The sequence below is a fragment of the Anabrus simplex genome, chromosome 1 (genome assembly GCF_040414725.1).
Source record: "Anabrus simplex isolate iqAnaSimp1 chromosome 1, ASM4041472v1, whole genome shotgun sequence".
Classification (NCBI taxonomy): Eukaryota; Metazoa; Arthropoda; class Insecta; order Orthoptera; family Tettigoniidae; genus Anabrus; species Anabrus simplex.
The window spans coordinates 429,806,610-429,824,253 of NC_090265.1; the positions used below are offsets into that span (position 1 = coordinate 429,806,610).

General features: G+C 37.3%; 1 protein-coding gene across 1 annotated transcript in view; it reads right to left on the reverse strand.

Moving 5' to 3' along the window:
• LOC136866951 (uncharacterized) overlaps positions 1-17,644 on the reverse strand; it is a 182,527-nt gene that overhangs the window by 113,788 nt on the left and 51,095 nt on the right. Inside the window, exons 5-6 of the mRNA XM_067144046.2 lie at positions 4,492-4,740; positions 4,242-4,386 (exon numbers count right to left, since the gene is read on the reverse strand). Of these exons, the coding sequence (XP_067000147.2) occupies positions 4,242-4,386; positions 4,492-4,740 (394 nt within the window). The remainder of the gene's footprint in view (positions 1-4,241; positions 4,387-4,491; positions 4,741-17,644) is intronic.

The following is a 17,644-nucleotide window of genomic DNA, read 5'->3' on the forward strand; positions in this document are numbered from 1 at the left end:
TCACTGCAGTCTGTGTTTCTGCTCCCACCTTCATTGACGGTTTCCACTAGATTACTACAATTTACTATGCATCTGTCTTCCACCTAACACAGCTTCTCATATTTTTATATGCGGCTCTTCCGACCCCTCTATAATAAGGCAAAACACCAGCCAACATTATGAAACAATAATGAAGAAAGGGACCGCTAGATTGAGAAGATATTGAGAATGCTGCTATTTCTGAAGCCTTAAATTTCATGGTGTTTTTTTCTCCTTATCACAGGCTTTTCGCCTGCAGGTTAATTCAGGCTTGGTTTCTCTCAAAATGTTTGCTCCCGCTCTCCTCCTGACCAATTTGATGTGATGGGTTTCCACTAAGATGATTTTGACAGAGATTTCAAACTGTTTTGTGATTTTTATAAACCAATAGTTTGTAAACTATGAGGTCCACAACCTCACCATGTGCTACTATTATTCATTTCCATCTACATCATTTGTTTTCTCATTCCCTTGTTTCTTAGGTTAACGCAGTTTTTAGTATCTATTATTATTTCAAATTAACACCTGTTTCACTGAATTTTGTCACAATAAGTTGTTTTTTGCTCTGCATATTGATGTAAATATTGTATATTTGTGCTAATTTTGTTTCCGTATAGGCTCTCTTTTGTTTGTTTTTTCATTTGCGCTTTCATTATGTTTTTTAGCATTTTTTCAACTCATATTATGTAAATTATTCCAACCCCCTAATTTTTTTCACTGAAGATGGCTCAAACGAGCCGAAACATGTCTGATCTTGTTTACTCCGTCTAATGACGGAATATATGATGTATTGATTTGGAGGATACTTTCATTTTTCGCCATTGTAAAGTGAAAACCGTCAATACGGAATGATTCTAATATCTTGTAATGCTCCCACCTGATCGATCATTGCGTTTACTCTAGACTCCATCTGGTCCACTACTATACCATATCCTGCTTCCTTCACTACTTCTTCAGTTTTTAATTCGGCTTTAACAATCTCTGAACCTGATTCTATCTTTCTTCCATCGCCCATCTCCAAGCCCAACGGTCGTTTTACATCAGATTACTTTATTTTAATGTCATCCTGAGCATCAGAGGTATCTATTTCTGCATCCTTTTTAGAAACTATCCTTTCTAAATTATTTTCCTTGTCTTCTTTCACTGTCTGTTCCTCGGGGATCTTGGGAACTGATCGTACTCTCTCATATTCTGGAATCCACTGTGTCACTGGTTGAATGATGTCATCAATGGGATATTCTTCAATCTCCCATAACTTAGCATAGAAATTCCTGGTTAATGTTTGAGCCTTGGCGCATATTTCCATAAACCTCTTATTTCTTTGGTTCATGTCCTCCTTATGTTCTGCTATGGCCTTATCAAGTTCCTCCTTCATCTCACTTATGCGCTTCTTCAAAATTTCACGGGTCCCCCTGTAAGACTGGCCATATTTATCGAATCTCTCCAACACCTTTCGCACTTACTCTTAAAATTTAGAAACACAGTCTGTTTGTGCAGTTTCATCTGAGTAAAACACCATGGCCATGCTCCCTAATGATCCACATTTGTAGGCTACCTCAGTCACGTCACCTCCTTTCTTCATGAAAATAACAAGTATTACTGCCAAAGGAGGATATCTACTTTAATGCCTTACACTTATGACAGAAACACTTCATAAAAATTGAATTGAAGGAACACTAACATTCAGGAGTGGCTTTCATCTATGGAGATTTTACGAGCTAAGAAACATATTGTGACAGATTATCAGGGTCTTTAAAACTAAAATTTCTACATAGAAAGGTAGCATGTTTTACAATCCACTACATTTATTGAACTACTATTTACTGCTAATCACAAGCTCACTCAAATGTTTTTGTTTTTACTCACAATTGTAACACACACTTCAACACCAGCATGTCAAACTTCTGTTCTCCACGAGGCTTCTCAGAGCACAGTGTCATTCCAGAATAATTCACAACTAGTAAAGTTTCTCAAACTCTGTGTACGTGACTGACCGACTCACTCACTCACTCTTGATGAATGACTTGTCAAGGAACAATGAAAATTCTTACCCCCTGGGCCACTTTTTAAATAATAATATAAATAACTTTTTAAATAATGTAATTAGATTTTAAGCTGGATTATGTTAGGCCTATATAATTACACAGACTAGCAGTAAATAAACAAGTATTGGAAGGTGGGATTCTCCATTCAACATAATGTTTACTTCTCCCCTTACACCGTCAGCTGACAGTGTGTATGTGTAAGGGAAGAAGTAAACATAGCGGGACCGACCGGGAGGTAAGCATTTTCACTGTTCCTTAGACACTTCACCACCGTATATTTACAAGGTTTTTTCTTTATTTCCTTTTTTAAAACAAATTTTCATTTCTTTCATTATAGAATCCCTTCAACATCTTAAACTTTAAAACAAAAAAACAAAAAATCAACCTCAACTTCGCTTATTCTTTAGGAGTTTCCCCCGAACATCGTATTTAAAAAAATTACATTTTAAGTCTATCCTCAAGATATTAAAAGTACATACTTCTCCAGCATTGGAAGAAAGAAGATCCCTTACATTAGATTTTTTATCTGAAACTCGAGCATTGACTTGTTAAGGTTTTAAACCAACATGAAGGAACATTTTATCTTAACATCATAAGTGTTTTTTATTTTGTTTATGCCAATTTTCATATCTTTTTTTAGCTGAAGACATTCCACATTAGGAATGAAACATGTACTTTTTAAATCATGTAATTAGATTTTAAGCTGGATTATATTATATAATTAAACAGACTAGCAGTACATAAACAAACAAGTATTGGAAGGTGGGGTTCTCCATTCAACGTAACTTTAGTTTAGTGGTATTAACCACAGGCAATACACAATCCCATGGTGTTCCTCACATAGTGGTACCAGTCACAGGCAACCTAGACCCATGGTGTTCCCCAGGTAGTGATAGTACTCATAACGCAGACCTGTTCTGAACACAGTGAAACCAAACCATTCAAGCACAACGCTTGGCACCTATTCCCGCTACATGCTAGTCTCTGCAGCCGAACGCCCGCTCCCCCGCCTTGGTGGAATGCACACGATGGTACTAATCACAGGTAACACCCAGACCTGTGGTGTTTCTAACATAATGATACTGCTTCTAGGTAACGTTGACCCACGGTGTTCCTCGCATGGTGGTACTAATCACAAGCAACGGCGACCCATGGTTTTCCTCATGTTATGGTACTAATCACAAGTAGTCTTGTGGTTCTATCATTCCTTGGTCGCCCCTTTTAGTTGCCTTTCACCACAGGCAGGGGATACCGTGGATTTATTCTTTGGCTGCTTCTCCCACCCACAAGGGGCATGGATCAGTTGAGCAAAACAATAATACAAACATTCTTTTTTCAGGACAAAATTTTGGAGTCCTGAGATCTAAAAACTAGTAAGAAGGTCAGAGAGATTTTCAATAGATAGCATTATCAGTTATTCAACATGTTTGTTCCAAGCAATCGCAAATGCCACATTATATCTTGGTATACAGAGAGACAAAAATGGAGAAGCCGTGAAGACTGGCCTAAATATAAAGCTTGGTAAATTTGCACATTTTAAAGTCAACTCAATGTACAAAGTAATATTTTTCCACCCCTTTAAAAACAAAATTCTGGGTAATTGTGAAATAAACTCGTACTTCTTGCTGAAAATAGTAGCACATGAAAAATCTTCACTGTCATGAAAAGATACACCTTTTCATTGTGAAAATGTATGATAGTTGTCAGTTGGGCTGGTTATTTACATGGCTTATCTCTACAAACAGTACAAAATCGTTATATTTACTACATATACGCTGTTTGTTCTTCCTAGAACTTCAAGGTTCTATGAAAAATAATCCTAGATGACACACCTTCATAAGAAAGTAGATCATGTGTATCAAACAATGAGCATGTAACATTTTTCTTGCTAGTGGTTTAACATCACACTAATACATTGAAGGTTTTTGGTGACGCAAGGATGGGAAGAAGTAAGGATTGGGAAGGTAGTGGCCAGGGCCTTAATTAAGGTACAGCCCCAGCATTTGCCTGATGTGAAAATGGGGAACTACAGAAAATCATATTCAGGGCTGCTAATGGTGGGATTGGAACCCATCATCTCCCAAATGCAAACTCATAACTGCATGATCCTAACCACATAGCCAACTCACTCGATCATGTAATATTTGTACATCTACAACTTAACTGTACAGTACTTACTTCCATGACCAACTGCTCCATGATGAGAAGTCGGTAGTTTCAGAGCCTGTCCTGGATTTGGAAATTCACAAGCATAAAGTTCCTTAATGAAGGCAGTTTGAAGCCATTCCGGTTGCCCATGTCGTGACTCAAGTTCTTGCAAGATCTGCAGCAAGAAATATAAACTCAGAAATAAACTACAGCTCAGGAAAACAATAACATCTTTAATCAACGTGAAAAGATCTGGTAAGTAATCATGCACAAATCTCACCTTGTAATAGAATCCTTTGGCTCGAAATGGACTTATAATGCAGTATGCCAATGGGAGGCATATATGTGCTCCCTCTGGCATAACCCGACGACAATAACCAAATTTACGTTCTCCTGCTTCATTGGTTATCACCAGAGAGTAGCTCTGTTCATCACTTTTGTTTGATACAGTGCCCGGCGGGAAGCTTGGGGGAGGCCAATCACTTGCATCAGGGAAGCACAGATGTTCAATCAAAGGAGGAACTACAGCCTATAGATATCAAGAACCAATCAATTGCAAAGTATACCTTCTAAGAATATACACAAGGACAAGCATCTAAATAGAGTATATCCAAAAAACAGATAAAACACCACTGTGAAATTAATGTATAAATGGAGACTATAATACAGTGTTTGGCTAAACTGTCTCCACAGTGAGGTGGATATGCTAGCACATTCAAGTTACAATCACTTGTGTTGGTAATGAATTCCACTAAACTTAGCAACATACACACAATGTACAATATTAGGAATGAAGATATACTAAATTAAATTAACTGTAAATTTATAAGGGTGCAATTTAATTTCCTTATGTATGGCTCTTTTGTGCTGACAGCACATAAACATTTTTATCTTCTGTGCTAATTTCTGCATTGATTTAAGATGGATGTAACTGAGAATACATCACATTTTAAAATGCACAGAACCCACAATTTGTGACATGTAAAACTGAAACTCTGCATTTTTTTCAAAACCAGCTTCACATATTATATGACAGAGTACAATCACCTCAGATGAAAAAAATGGCAGTAGTTAAAGACAAAATTTACTGTATGACCTGCAATAAGTACATATTACAGCTTAACAATTCATGGCATCAGACTGAAGGAAATATACTCAACAGGACACAGAAAGCATCAAACCTGTACAATCAAGTCAGAAATTTAACCGGACCCCAAAATACCACTTAAAGCAAAAATTACCATGTACCACACCTACTTCATACCATTTCTTACATATGGTTTAGAAACAGGTACTCTACTAAACACTGATTATAGCAGAATTCAGGCAACAGAAATGAGCTTCATTACAACTATGAATCAAACTACTCAAAAGGACAAAATCAGGAATGAAGTAAATAGGAAGGCAGCCAGCACTGGGGCCCTCAATACCAGTGTAATAAAGAAGCATAGACTTCAGTGGTATGGGCACGTTATGACAATGTACAGCTTAAGACCTGCCAGAAAATACTTTGACCTCACTGTCCAAGGAAAAATATCAAGGGGAAGGCTAAGGAAACACTGGATAAAAACAGTAAAATCAGACATGGAAAAGAGAGGTCTCAGAGGGGAAGATATCTTTTTAAAAAAAAATGTGAAGTATGAAAACAGGAGGAGATGGTGACTGTTTATACACCACATTCGGCAAATAAGAGTTGGAAGATGATGATGATGATGATGATATCAGACTAATATTTTGCAGACTCAAATTACACATGTTTATCTTAAACCTTACGAAGAATTATAAAAATAAGGACAAAACTAAAATTTTTGGATTGATTTAAATTTTGCAAACAGGATCTCTGAATATCTGAATAAATATACAATTTTTCACAAAAGCATCTACAAACTCATTATTTACAGTCACTGAAATTTTCAAAGCATTAGCACATATAGTTTCAGAGGTAAATGTATCGATGTGAAAAATTGCAAGCTTAAGAAAGCATCGCTTGAAGTTCCTAGTGGCCTGGACCTATTAATGCAGCAACAAATAGAAGATAAGTACAAGTATGAAGGATGAGTTCTCCACTTAAACAATACTTTATTTTACACAGTGTCAATATTATTTACATAAAAAGACAGTACCGGTTTCAACCTGTAAATAGGTCATCTTCAGCTGCTAGAGAACCTACTTAATAGCAACTGTACACAATAAATACTACTAAAATTAAAATTAAACAATGATGGCATTAAATAAACATGAAACTCAAAGACAAAATTAAGCATAACAATCTATTAATAACAAAGGCAGACAAAGGTAATATGACAGTCATCATCGAGAGAAACGAATGCATCTCTAAAACTAAACAATGTTTCCTAGACGACACCTTTCAAATCAAAAGAAAAGATCCAACTGCCAGTATCCAAAGAAATCTAAAAACATTACTGAAAAACACCCACTTTCTTCTTAACGAGCAGAAAACTACGAAGCTGACCATAATGAATCCACAACTACTGGCTGCGAAAGCCTACCCTAAGATCCACAAAAATAATGTACCCATGAGGCCGATCATAAATTATAGATCAAGCCTGACATACAAATTATCATGCTTCATACAAACATTTCTCAAAAAACACTTAGCGAAGAAATCGGTACGAAACTCAACAGAATTCTGTAACATCGCCAAAGAGCTGAAAATCTAACAACACCACATCCTAGCATCATATGACATCATTAACATGTACCCTAACATACCCACACAGAAGACAATAAGACTAATAGAATCAAATTTTTAAAACCACAGTAATCTAAGCATCCTCGAAATAGAAGAATTAATTAACTCACTAGAATTTGCCCTAAACAATAATTACTTTAGATTCCAAGACACTATCTACAAACAGCAAGGCCTTCCCATGGGTTCACCAGCCTCAGTAATACTAGCTGAGATCTACATAGACCACTCAGAACACTCAGAAAATAGCAAAATTAACAATATATCATTTTGGTGCAGATTTGTAGATGACATCTTCATTGTTATAGTCCGCAGGTCCACAAACGAAAACAACATACTTGAACAGCTAAACAAAATAGATCCACATATAAAATTTACTATGGAAACTGAGAAAGATCACACTTCGAACTATCTTGACTTATCTGTCACTAAAACTGAAGACCACTTAACATACAAAATCTACAGGAAACCTAGACAAACCTCCAACATAATAAAAATTGATTCCACTCACCCGAATGCACACAAAAAAGCGGCATACTACAGCACGATTTACAGAGCTTTCAACATACCCCTCTCTCAAAAAGAATTGAAAAAAGAACTGAACATAATTCATGAAATAGCAGAGCATAATGGATACAATAGAAACATGATAAACAAAATCATTCACAAAATAAAACATCAGCCAAAATCTAAATTAAGCAGAAACAGCAAAACTAAGAAAGACTATGCACTTTTTACATTTAACAACACCCACATCCACCCCATAACCAATATTTTCAAAAAATACAATTTAAGAATAGCTTACAGAACCTTATGTAATAATGCTTCTATTTTACACAACACTAAATCGGTCAATGAAAATAACAAATACAGCCACTCAGGAGTATACCGCATAAAATGCAACGATTGCAAAGCTAGCTACATTGGGTGTACAGGCAGATGTTTTTCTATCCGATACGATGAACACATCAACACCACTAAATATAATCACTTTTCATCCATAGGGCAACATGTTGAGGAATACAAGCATAAATTCACCAATATCAAAAATGACATGAAAATTTTAAATATAAACCCCACAGGTCCATTGCTCATTATAATGGAAGATTTTTACATCAACATGGACCAATACGCTAAACCTAACTTATAATACCAATATAAATGGTCCATTATTGGACATTATAAATTTACTCATTCAGGACAAATATTTCAGATTCCCTATGGGAATCAACATCTATGTCAAACCTAACTTAAACAAAATCGCAGATAAAACAAACATCCTTTTCAACACAGCCATACCCACTCTAAAAGACACATATTTAAAAAGAATCAGCAAACAAGGGCCCATACACGCCCCACTCCACACCACTCCCTCCACAAACTTCTTCCCCCTCCCCTCCTTCTCAACGCTACGACAGCCATCCACACAACGTACATGCAACAATGTGCAGCACGCTCCTAACTATGCTCGAGGACATATCCAGCTCACACGTAAGTAACACACACACACGTATACACAACCTATTTAACAGGCACTCTTTATCAGTTATTCTAATACCTACCTTCCTTTTCTTCTTTCTCAGATTTTCTAAAATTACCTGAGGGAACCTAAGTATGAAGAGAGGAGCACCCACAACTCACTTTAATTGAATCCAATACGTCGCGCACAGCAACATAAACCTCAATAAGGAAGTCTAATATAAACTTGGAATATTTTTTGTCATTGATATAGAGTGAGAAAGAGCTATGTATCTGTAAACAGATTACTAAACCTCGTATTCTAATGAACACGATGTCCCCGCATATTTGCAGCCCAACAATGCACTCTGAATAACCGTTGGACATAGTACTGGCATTTAACATTAGATATCCGAGCCTGACACCAGACTGTCAGTGATTCTTCATAAACTCTAAGAATTATATTCAATTTCAACCTCAGCAAATAGAACTTTTGTAATATGTAGTAATCATGGGGCCAGTTTAAAACCCTTCAACCCCAAAACTGTACCATATGTATATATCTTAATGTTAAGTATTTTTTAGAATAGTGGCACTCACAACATATTTTTCAGCATTGATCTACACTGAGTATAAGCTATGTGTCTGTGAACTGGTTGCTGAACCACTTATTCTAAGGAAAACGACGCCCCCGCATATTTTCTTCACAACAACGCGCTTTAAACATCTCATAAACCGTTGGACATAATATTAGCATTTAACACAGATAACTTAACACCTGAATGTCGGTGATTCTTGATAAACTCTAAGAATTGTATCCAATTCCAACCTCAGTAAATGTAATTAAAGTATGTAGAAATCACGGGCCAGGGAAATAGCCCCTTAACCCCAAAACTGTGCCATATGTATATATCTTAACATTAAGTAATTTTAGAATAGTGGAATTCATGTTTATTTAATGGCATCCTTGTCTAATTTTAATTTTAGTAGTATTTATTCTGTACAGTCGCTATTAAGTAGGTTCTCTAGCAGCTGAAGATGACCTATTTACAGGTCGAAACCGGTAGTGTCTTTTAATGTAAATAATATTGACACCGTATAAAATAAAGTATTGATTAGGTGGAGAACTCATCCTTCATACTTGTACTTGAACTATCAATACGGATCATGAAACTAATAGATTATAGTAAATAGGAGATAACTTTTAAAAGTACTTCCTACTTATCTACAAGGTGGAAATTTTCACACAATGTACAGAAAATGTCAGTAATTCAGGAAACGTATTTTCAAACTATCAAAATTTGACTTCTGATCAGTTCAAACTCTGCTTAACCCATTTACCACTGGTCATTTACATCTCACGCTGGTGCTAACACGTTACCCAATACGCTTTACGATTTCACTCTACGCATTTACTCTAATTGGAAAACAATTCATATCTTCAGTCATTTAAAAAAATATTTCTAAGAAACTAAAACTACAGTGACTGCGAATCTTTCCTCTACATATTCTGAAAGTTACCAACTTAATACGCCAATATCTGAGGTATTATATTTTAGTTTTATACCAGAAGTTTGTTTTTACCTTTTATAGGTTAGTTGCAAGAAAATGTGAACAGTTATTAAAAATTTGTGTTCAGACTGCACAATCTACACGGCCAGACATTTCCACTTGTCTTATGAAAGAAACCTATGTAGATGTCAGCTATATAATTTCCTCATTCTCATTCATATGTATTGGCTAGAGTCTCGCTACGAATTATGAACAGAGGCAGGTGCTGTCTGACGCATCATCTTACCTTGCAATAAAAATACAGCCCTATAAATAACACATGAGATTACAAAACTACAGATACAGGCCCATAAATAGCCTATGAGATTCTACAAATAACATGCCTTGAATATATAGGTCAGATCACTAACACTCGTAACTAGGGCTTCAAGAAGTCGAGGCGTTTGTGGCGTTTAGGTTTAGGCCCAGTTTCTTCAACGAATGTTAAGTGTTAACACTGCTGTTAAGGAAACGTAACATATAATTTAACAAAATGGTCGTCTCATTAAGAATTATTAACTTGAACAAATTGTTAATACTTGTGTTAAATTAACATTGCAGCAGGCCTGTATTAAACCTCTTAACAGCTGCTAAAATTTCAAAATGGAGGCATGTAGAAGACATAAGTTTGAAGCAACACTGCTGTATGAAGACTATTTATAAACTGAAAAAGGCAAGGATGACCCATACTAAGAAAAAAAAAACTCTTTAGAGTTGTCAGAAGAAAGATTTCTACAAAGATATCTAATTACCAAAGCCATAATGAACAAGGTACTAGAAGAAATTGAAAATAGGTTAGAGTTTCCAACAGAGTGAAACTTATCAGTGTCTCCAGTGCAGCAGTAGCTTATAGTTTTTATAAGGAGAGATCAGACCCTGTGTCCAATCGATTTCCTACTAGCTAATTAATGTACCTGTAGGGGGACACTCCGTAACTAATAATTTCTGAAAAATTGATGAATCCACAGATTCCAATGTAATGCATATATACCTGAAGAGTTGCAACACAGTTAAGCGGAGCGGTAGCCGAGTGGTCACCGTATTTGTCTACAAACCGTGACAACCTGAGTTCGAGTCCTGTCGTAGCTATATTTTTTATACACATTAAATTATTTGAGGGAACGTGAAGGTAAAAAATGTGAATAAAAATATTAGGCAAACTGCAGTGAACTTTATTTTTTTCTTCTTCTTCTTTTATGACCTCATAGGATCACTTTAGTCGGTCCATCATTCAGGTCTCTTTGAAGGGATTGTTCGGGCTTTGCGGTCCTCCCAGTACTTCTTCAGATGCTCCGATCATCGTGCCCTTTCCTCAGTTGAAAATATGCATGTTGTTGGTTTGTTTTATATAAGGGTAAAGCGGAGGTTTGTATTCTTGAGTTTTGTATTCAATTTTATATATATATATATACAGAGAGAGAGGGAGAGAGAGAGAGAGAGAAAGATCCAGCAGTAAATGTGAGAAAGTTTAGGCTTATATTAATTACAAGTAGCAAATTAAATGTACTGCAATTTGAATAATATTTTTGCTATATTTGCTTTACGTCGCACAGACACAGATAGGTCTTATGGCGACGATGGGATAGGAAAGGGCTAGAAAGTGGAAGGAAGCGGCCGTGGCCTTAATTAAGGTACAGCCCCGGCATTTGCCTGGTGTGAAAATGGGAAACCACGGAAAACCATCTTCAAGGCTGCCGACAGTGGGGCTCGAACCCACTATCTACCGATTACTGGATACTGGCCGCACTTAAGCGACTGCAGCTATCGAGCTCGATAATAATATTTTTGTTCCCATTTTTACCTTCATGTTCCCTCAAATATTAATTTATTTTGTACAAGAATTATAGCTGCGACGAGACTCGAACTCACGTAACGAGGTTCACAGACAAGTACAGTGACCACTAGGCCACCACTCTGTATGGCTGTGATGTAACTCCAAGTACATATGTGTTGCATTGGAATTGGGGATTCAGCAATTGTTCAGAAATTATTAGGTTGCAGACCTGACACGTTTAAGTAAAATTTGTTCACCTTTTAGTGTTCTTATCACCTCCACTTTGTCTGAAGCAGATCCTGTGTCATGACATTCGACCTCATTTTTTTCAAAAACGAAAGCGTATTGACCTAATCCCTTATACACAAGTTACTGTTTAGTGTCCCCCTTCCTCTACAGGTACATTGAAACTTATTGAAATCGGCTGACTGCAGGGTCTGGCTTCTCTTTGTTATATATTATGCTTGAGACACTTTTGTGCAAGACAAGAGTGCATAGAATTCTGCAAAGAATTTCTGTTGCCATTGCAGCTTTAACAAGGCATTACATTACTTTCCCCGCAGGAAAAGAATGCCCAAAAATCATTCAAAACATATCAATTATCACATTTACCCGGTGAAGTAGGAGCCTTAGATTGCACTCATATCAGAATAATACAGAATGTTGTGATATAGCAGTCCATTCGTTCATGTTTTAAGCACACTCGCACACTTTCAAATTAAAATTTATAACAACATTTGTCCCGCAGTTATCATTAAGCTTTAGTTGTCTCTTACTACACATGTTTACATCTTAGCAGTCTCTGCTAACAATAACCTATAATAATGTCAATCATGTGTGACAAAATAATATTCTAACATACCGCTAGGAGCGCTTTACAAAGCTTTGAAAAGTTTTAGGGTCCACCTTATTCAATACTATACAATTTGTTGTGTAGATGTAAATTACAACATATTACGTTTATTCAGAAGTAGTTTCGACGCTATACTGCATCATCATCAGCTGAACAGAGGCATTGGAAAATTGGCAACCATATAAATATTATAAACATTAACCTTATCACAAGTTAAGATCTTATGTACGAGGGCAGATCAAAAAATAAGTTGCACTTCCCAGTTACGGCCATTTATTACACCACCTATACAACAGCAACACGACTATAATGACATACACTGTAACGTCACTTTTCCACATAGTTTCCAAGAGACTCCAAACATTTCTGCGAACTCACAACCAACTTGTCGATGCTGGATGCATAGAAATTTCCTCCAGTGTTCTGCAACCACTCGGAGACAGCGGCCTTCACCTTCTCATCGGTCTGGAAATGTCGACCACCGAGCTCCGTTTTGAGCTTACCAAACAGATGAAAGTCACACGGCGCTAGGTCGGGATTGTAGGGTGGATGTTGCCAGACCTCCCACTTGAAACGCTGCAGCAGTTCTCTCGTTTGGTGGGCCTTGTGAGGTGTTGCGTTATCATGCAACAAAATCACACCGGTGCTCAATTTCCCCTGGCGCTTCTCTTTAATCGCTTTACGCAACCAGTGCAACGTTTTACAATAAGACACCGCGTTGATCATCGTTCCTTTCGGCATGAATTCCACGTGCAGCAAACCCTCCATGTCAAAGAACACTGTTGCCATAACCTTACTGGCTGAAGGTTGAACCTTGGCCTTCTTTCATTGTGCTGATGAGGGGTACACCCATTCCATTGATGTTCTCTTCGTTTCGGGGGTGAAGTGGTGGACCCACGTTTCATCGCCTGTGACGATTCGCCGCAGAAACCCGTTGCCGTCTGCGGCATAGCATTGCAAAAATGTCAGGGAGAACTGGAAACGTTGTCCCTTGTGCTCATCAATAAGAAGACGTGAGACCATACTTTGACACAACTTACGATATCCAAGGTCCTCGTGAATAATGGTGAACACACTGCCATACATGTTCAGCTGCATCGCAATTTCTCTCAGTTTAATGCGCCGGTTCTGTCTAATGATCGCATTCACACTGTTGACCTTTGCATGGGTCCTAGACGTTGCGAGCCTGCCTTCACGATGGTTGTCCGTGATATCCGTGCGTCCGGCTTCGAATTGCCGACACCACTTTACGATACCTTGCCAGGAATTGGCCCACTCCCCATACACAGCACTAATTTCACAATGAATGTCCATGCAATTCTTCCTTTTGGCCCATAGGAATCGGATTGTTGCACGCACCTCATATTTGGAGTGAACGTCCAGTTGACGCGCCATTGCATTTGTCCGCTATTCACACAATACTAGACGAGACACCACAGCGACCTGCCTAACAGACGTCTGGGCAGTGTCTGTCCCTTTCTCCGCTGTGCCCATGTTTGAGACACACAGCGCACTGCTGCGGCGTGTTAGTGCAACTAACCTTTTGATCCACCTACATAATACAATTAAAATGAATATATATTTAAACAGATAAAGTGTTTTTCATTTCTCAACAAGAGAAATTAATTTTATTTTATGGGTCCGTATTGAACTTTGATTAAACCAAATTAAAATAAGTGAGTTAAATCCACCTTATTTTAATTTGATTTCTCAACAAGTCGAAGACTTGCGGATCTGTTGTACAAATTATTAAAACCGTATGTGATCAGATTTGCTATAATTATTATAATATTATGGTAAGCTCAAATTAAAATTCACACCATAGTTATTAAAATAGTTCTGTTCATAAAACCCTTTGTGCTTAATTGAATACACTTCATAACTCTGCATATAGTGCCATCATAAACAGATTACAAGAAGTTGTGTAGTGTCCTTTTTGACAGTATTGTTCAGTGAAAACGAGCCTGATGAGGTGGAATGGTACAAATAAAGTCCTTAAGCTATCAATAAGAACTATGTTTTCCAGTTCAAATGCGGAACCTGTGAATAATAAGAAAATATAATAATTATTATAATATCTCAGAGGGAAGGCAAGGTATAAGATCGTGTCCAATAACGTAAATGTTTATATGACTCACCTCAAAAGGTCGTTGACTGGGCGAAGCATATTAAAGCACTATGAGTAATGATCTGATTTGAGTTCAAGTCCCCACAGTGGGTTGGGACCGGAGAGGGAAAATAAGGGTAAGTGGGAGGAGAGACTGAGGACTGGTAGTGTAAGGGGGATCCAGGGGGGTGGGGAAAGGAATAGCGAGCAAAACTATTACGCGTAGCATGAAACACTGAACTACTGGCTGGAACTTGTACGTTTTTGAAAAATCAAACAGAAGTTTAGATTTTTTGGAAATCTCATTTTAGTTAAGGTTTGGATTGAAATATTGATCTAAGTGTATATAGCAACATTCTGTAACATCAAGCAAAGTTCCTTTACCTAAAATCTGCAGGTTCTCAATGTCTTGGTCTATAGTTGTGAATTTGTGTTTTAGTTCATGTATATGCTGGCCCACTGCGGAAAACTTGTTACACTTTACGGCATTTTCCAGTTCCAACCCACTGTGGACACTTCTCAATCAGATCGTTGCTCATAGTGCTTTAATGCGCTTCGCTCAGTCAACGACCTTTTGAGGTGAGTCATATGAACACTTACATTACTGGACATGATCTTATCTTATATCTTGCCTTCCTTCCGAGATATTATAACTATTATATTTTATTATTATTCAGAGGTTCCGCATTTGAACTAGGAAACGTAGTTCATGTTAATAGCTTAAGGACTTCATTTGTACGTTTCCACTTCTTCAGGCTCGTTTTCACTGAACAAGACTGTCAAAAAGGACACTACATAATTTCTTGTAATCTGTTTATGATGGCATTATATGCAGAATTATGAAGTGTATTAAATTAAGCACAAAGATTTTTATGAACAGAATTATTTAATAACTATGGTATGAATTTCAATTTTAGCTTACCATAATATTATAATAATTATAGCAAATCTGATTGCATACGGTTTTAATAATTTGTACAACAGACCCGCAAGTCTTTGACTTGTTGAGAAATGAAAAACACTTTATCTGTTTAAATATATATTCATTTTAAAATGGCTCCCCAACATTACATCAGTCCGACTCGTTGGCTGAATGGTCAGCGTACTGGCCTTCGGTTCAGAGGGTCCCGGGTTCGATTCCCGGCCGGGTCGGGGATTTTAACCTTCATTGGTTAATTCCAATGGCCCGGGGGCTGGGTGTTTGTGGTGTTCCCAACATCCCTGCAACTCACACACCACACATAACACTATCCTCCACCACAATAACACACAGTTACCTACATATGGCAGATGCCGCCCACCCTCATCGGAGGGTCTGCCTTACAAGGGCTGCACTCGGCTAGAAATAGCCACACGAAATTATTATTAACATTACATTAGAAATTTCATGCAATCTGGCATAAGTTAAAATTTTAGGCCGACCGCTTCTCAGAGCGTCGTGCACAGATCCAGTTCCACAAAATTTACTTAAATCTCTCACCACATCACGATTAGGACATACCGAATTTGGAAGACGTTCACAAAAATCTAACATTTTCCAAAACCTTGTCACCTTCACAGAAGATGTATTCCATTAAAACTCTTGTTTCAATTGTTAACATACTGACTTCAAAAGCACAACCACTTGTTAGAATAAATTTCACACTAGACCTGTTCAAGGACAGTACCGGATCAAAGTACAAGGTCAATGCTCTGTTGCCTTGTTGTTGCCAACTTAAGTGCACTCAAAGCGCCTCTGAGCTCACTGCAGAGACAGTTTTGCCGCACACTGTACTATATTGTATATTACTGGCGTAGATGGTATGCTAATTCTTCTTCATACTAGAACTGCTCATTGACCTGTTATCAATAAGTGTTATATAAAATTTTTCCTCTAGAAAAATATACTGAATTATCTAAAAGAAAAATTTTGTATGACAATTTGTTAATGAGTATGGAGCAATTATGAAGATCATTACTTGTATTACCAATAATGCCCAAGTTGTTTTCTAAATACAAAAGGAAGATGACAAGGAAGAAATGAATCAGTAAACATTTTGTGCAGGGTTTGAAACTCATTCCTTACCGAGCATAAATGAAAATCGTGTCATAATGATGGACAATGCCTCCCACCCTTCAGTGAAGTTGACAAACCACCAAGTCGTTGGCAAGAAGGATGAAATAATTCACTGGTTTCTTTGCAATGGAGTACCTACAGAACATAGCATGACAAAGAGTATTCTGCCAAATCTGATCTACACAAGAATAGACTCAGAACTCCTCAATATCGTGTGGATGAAAACACATGAAGATATGGCCATAAAGTAGTTCATCTTCCTCCTTATCACTGCCACTTCCACCTACAGAATTGATATGGGCTCAGGTGAAGGGTCACATGGCTAGGAACATCAGAACTGTCACAGCAACAGAGGTGAAACAACTGACTAGGGAAGCTGCAAAGGAACTGACAAAGAAACTCTGAACTAACCCCCTCAAAAATCAGTATGGTCAATTCCCTGCTTTCTGCCTCTGCTGTTACAAAGGCCTTCAGTTACTGGCCTATAGTGTACATTGTAAGAAAAGGAGCTATTGAGAGAAAGAAAGAGTACAGCAAAATAGTATAAACTTGGCAACATTTGGAAACCTTTTCCCAAACAGTACCTGTCACTCTACAGTAGTGGTATGAGGGCAGAATTCTTATATTGCGAAACAAAATTTAACTAGCACAAGTAGATTTTGCTAGTGTATTCAGTAAGTACAGCAAGGGGTAAATAATCTATTGAATACAACCACAAGACAGATATAAGAAACACCACATTGGTAGGAAGTTAGGCAAGCTGCATATCTGATCATGTTTTGGAAAACATGGCTGGCTCGAAACAATCTTGAATGTAATTTACGCACACACTATTGTCTGATGGTCCTTCATAATTGATCTTTTTGGTTTGGTTAGTCATTGTTAATACATGTGATGTTCAAAGGATAAAGCTGTCTTTATACT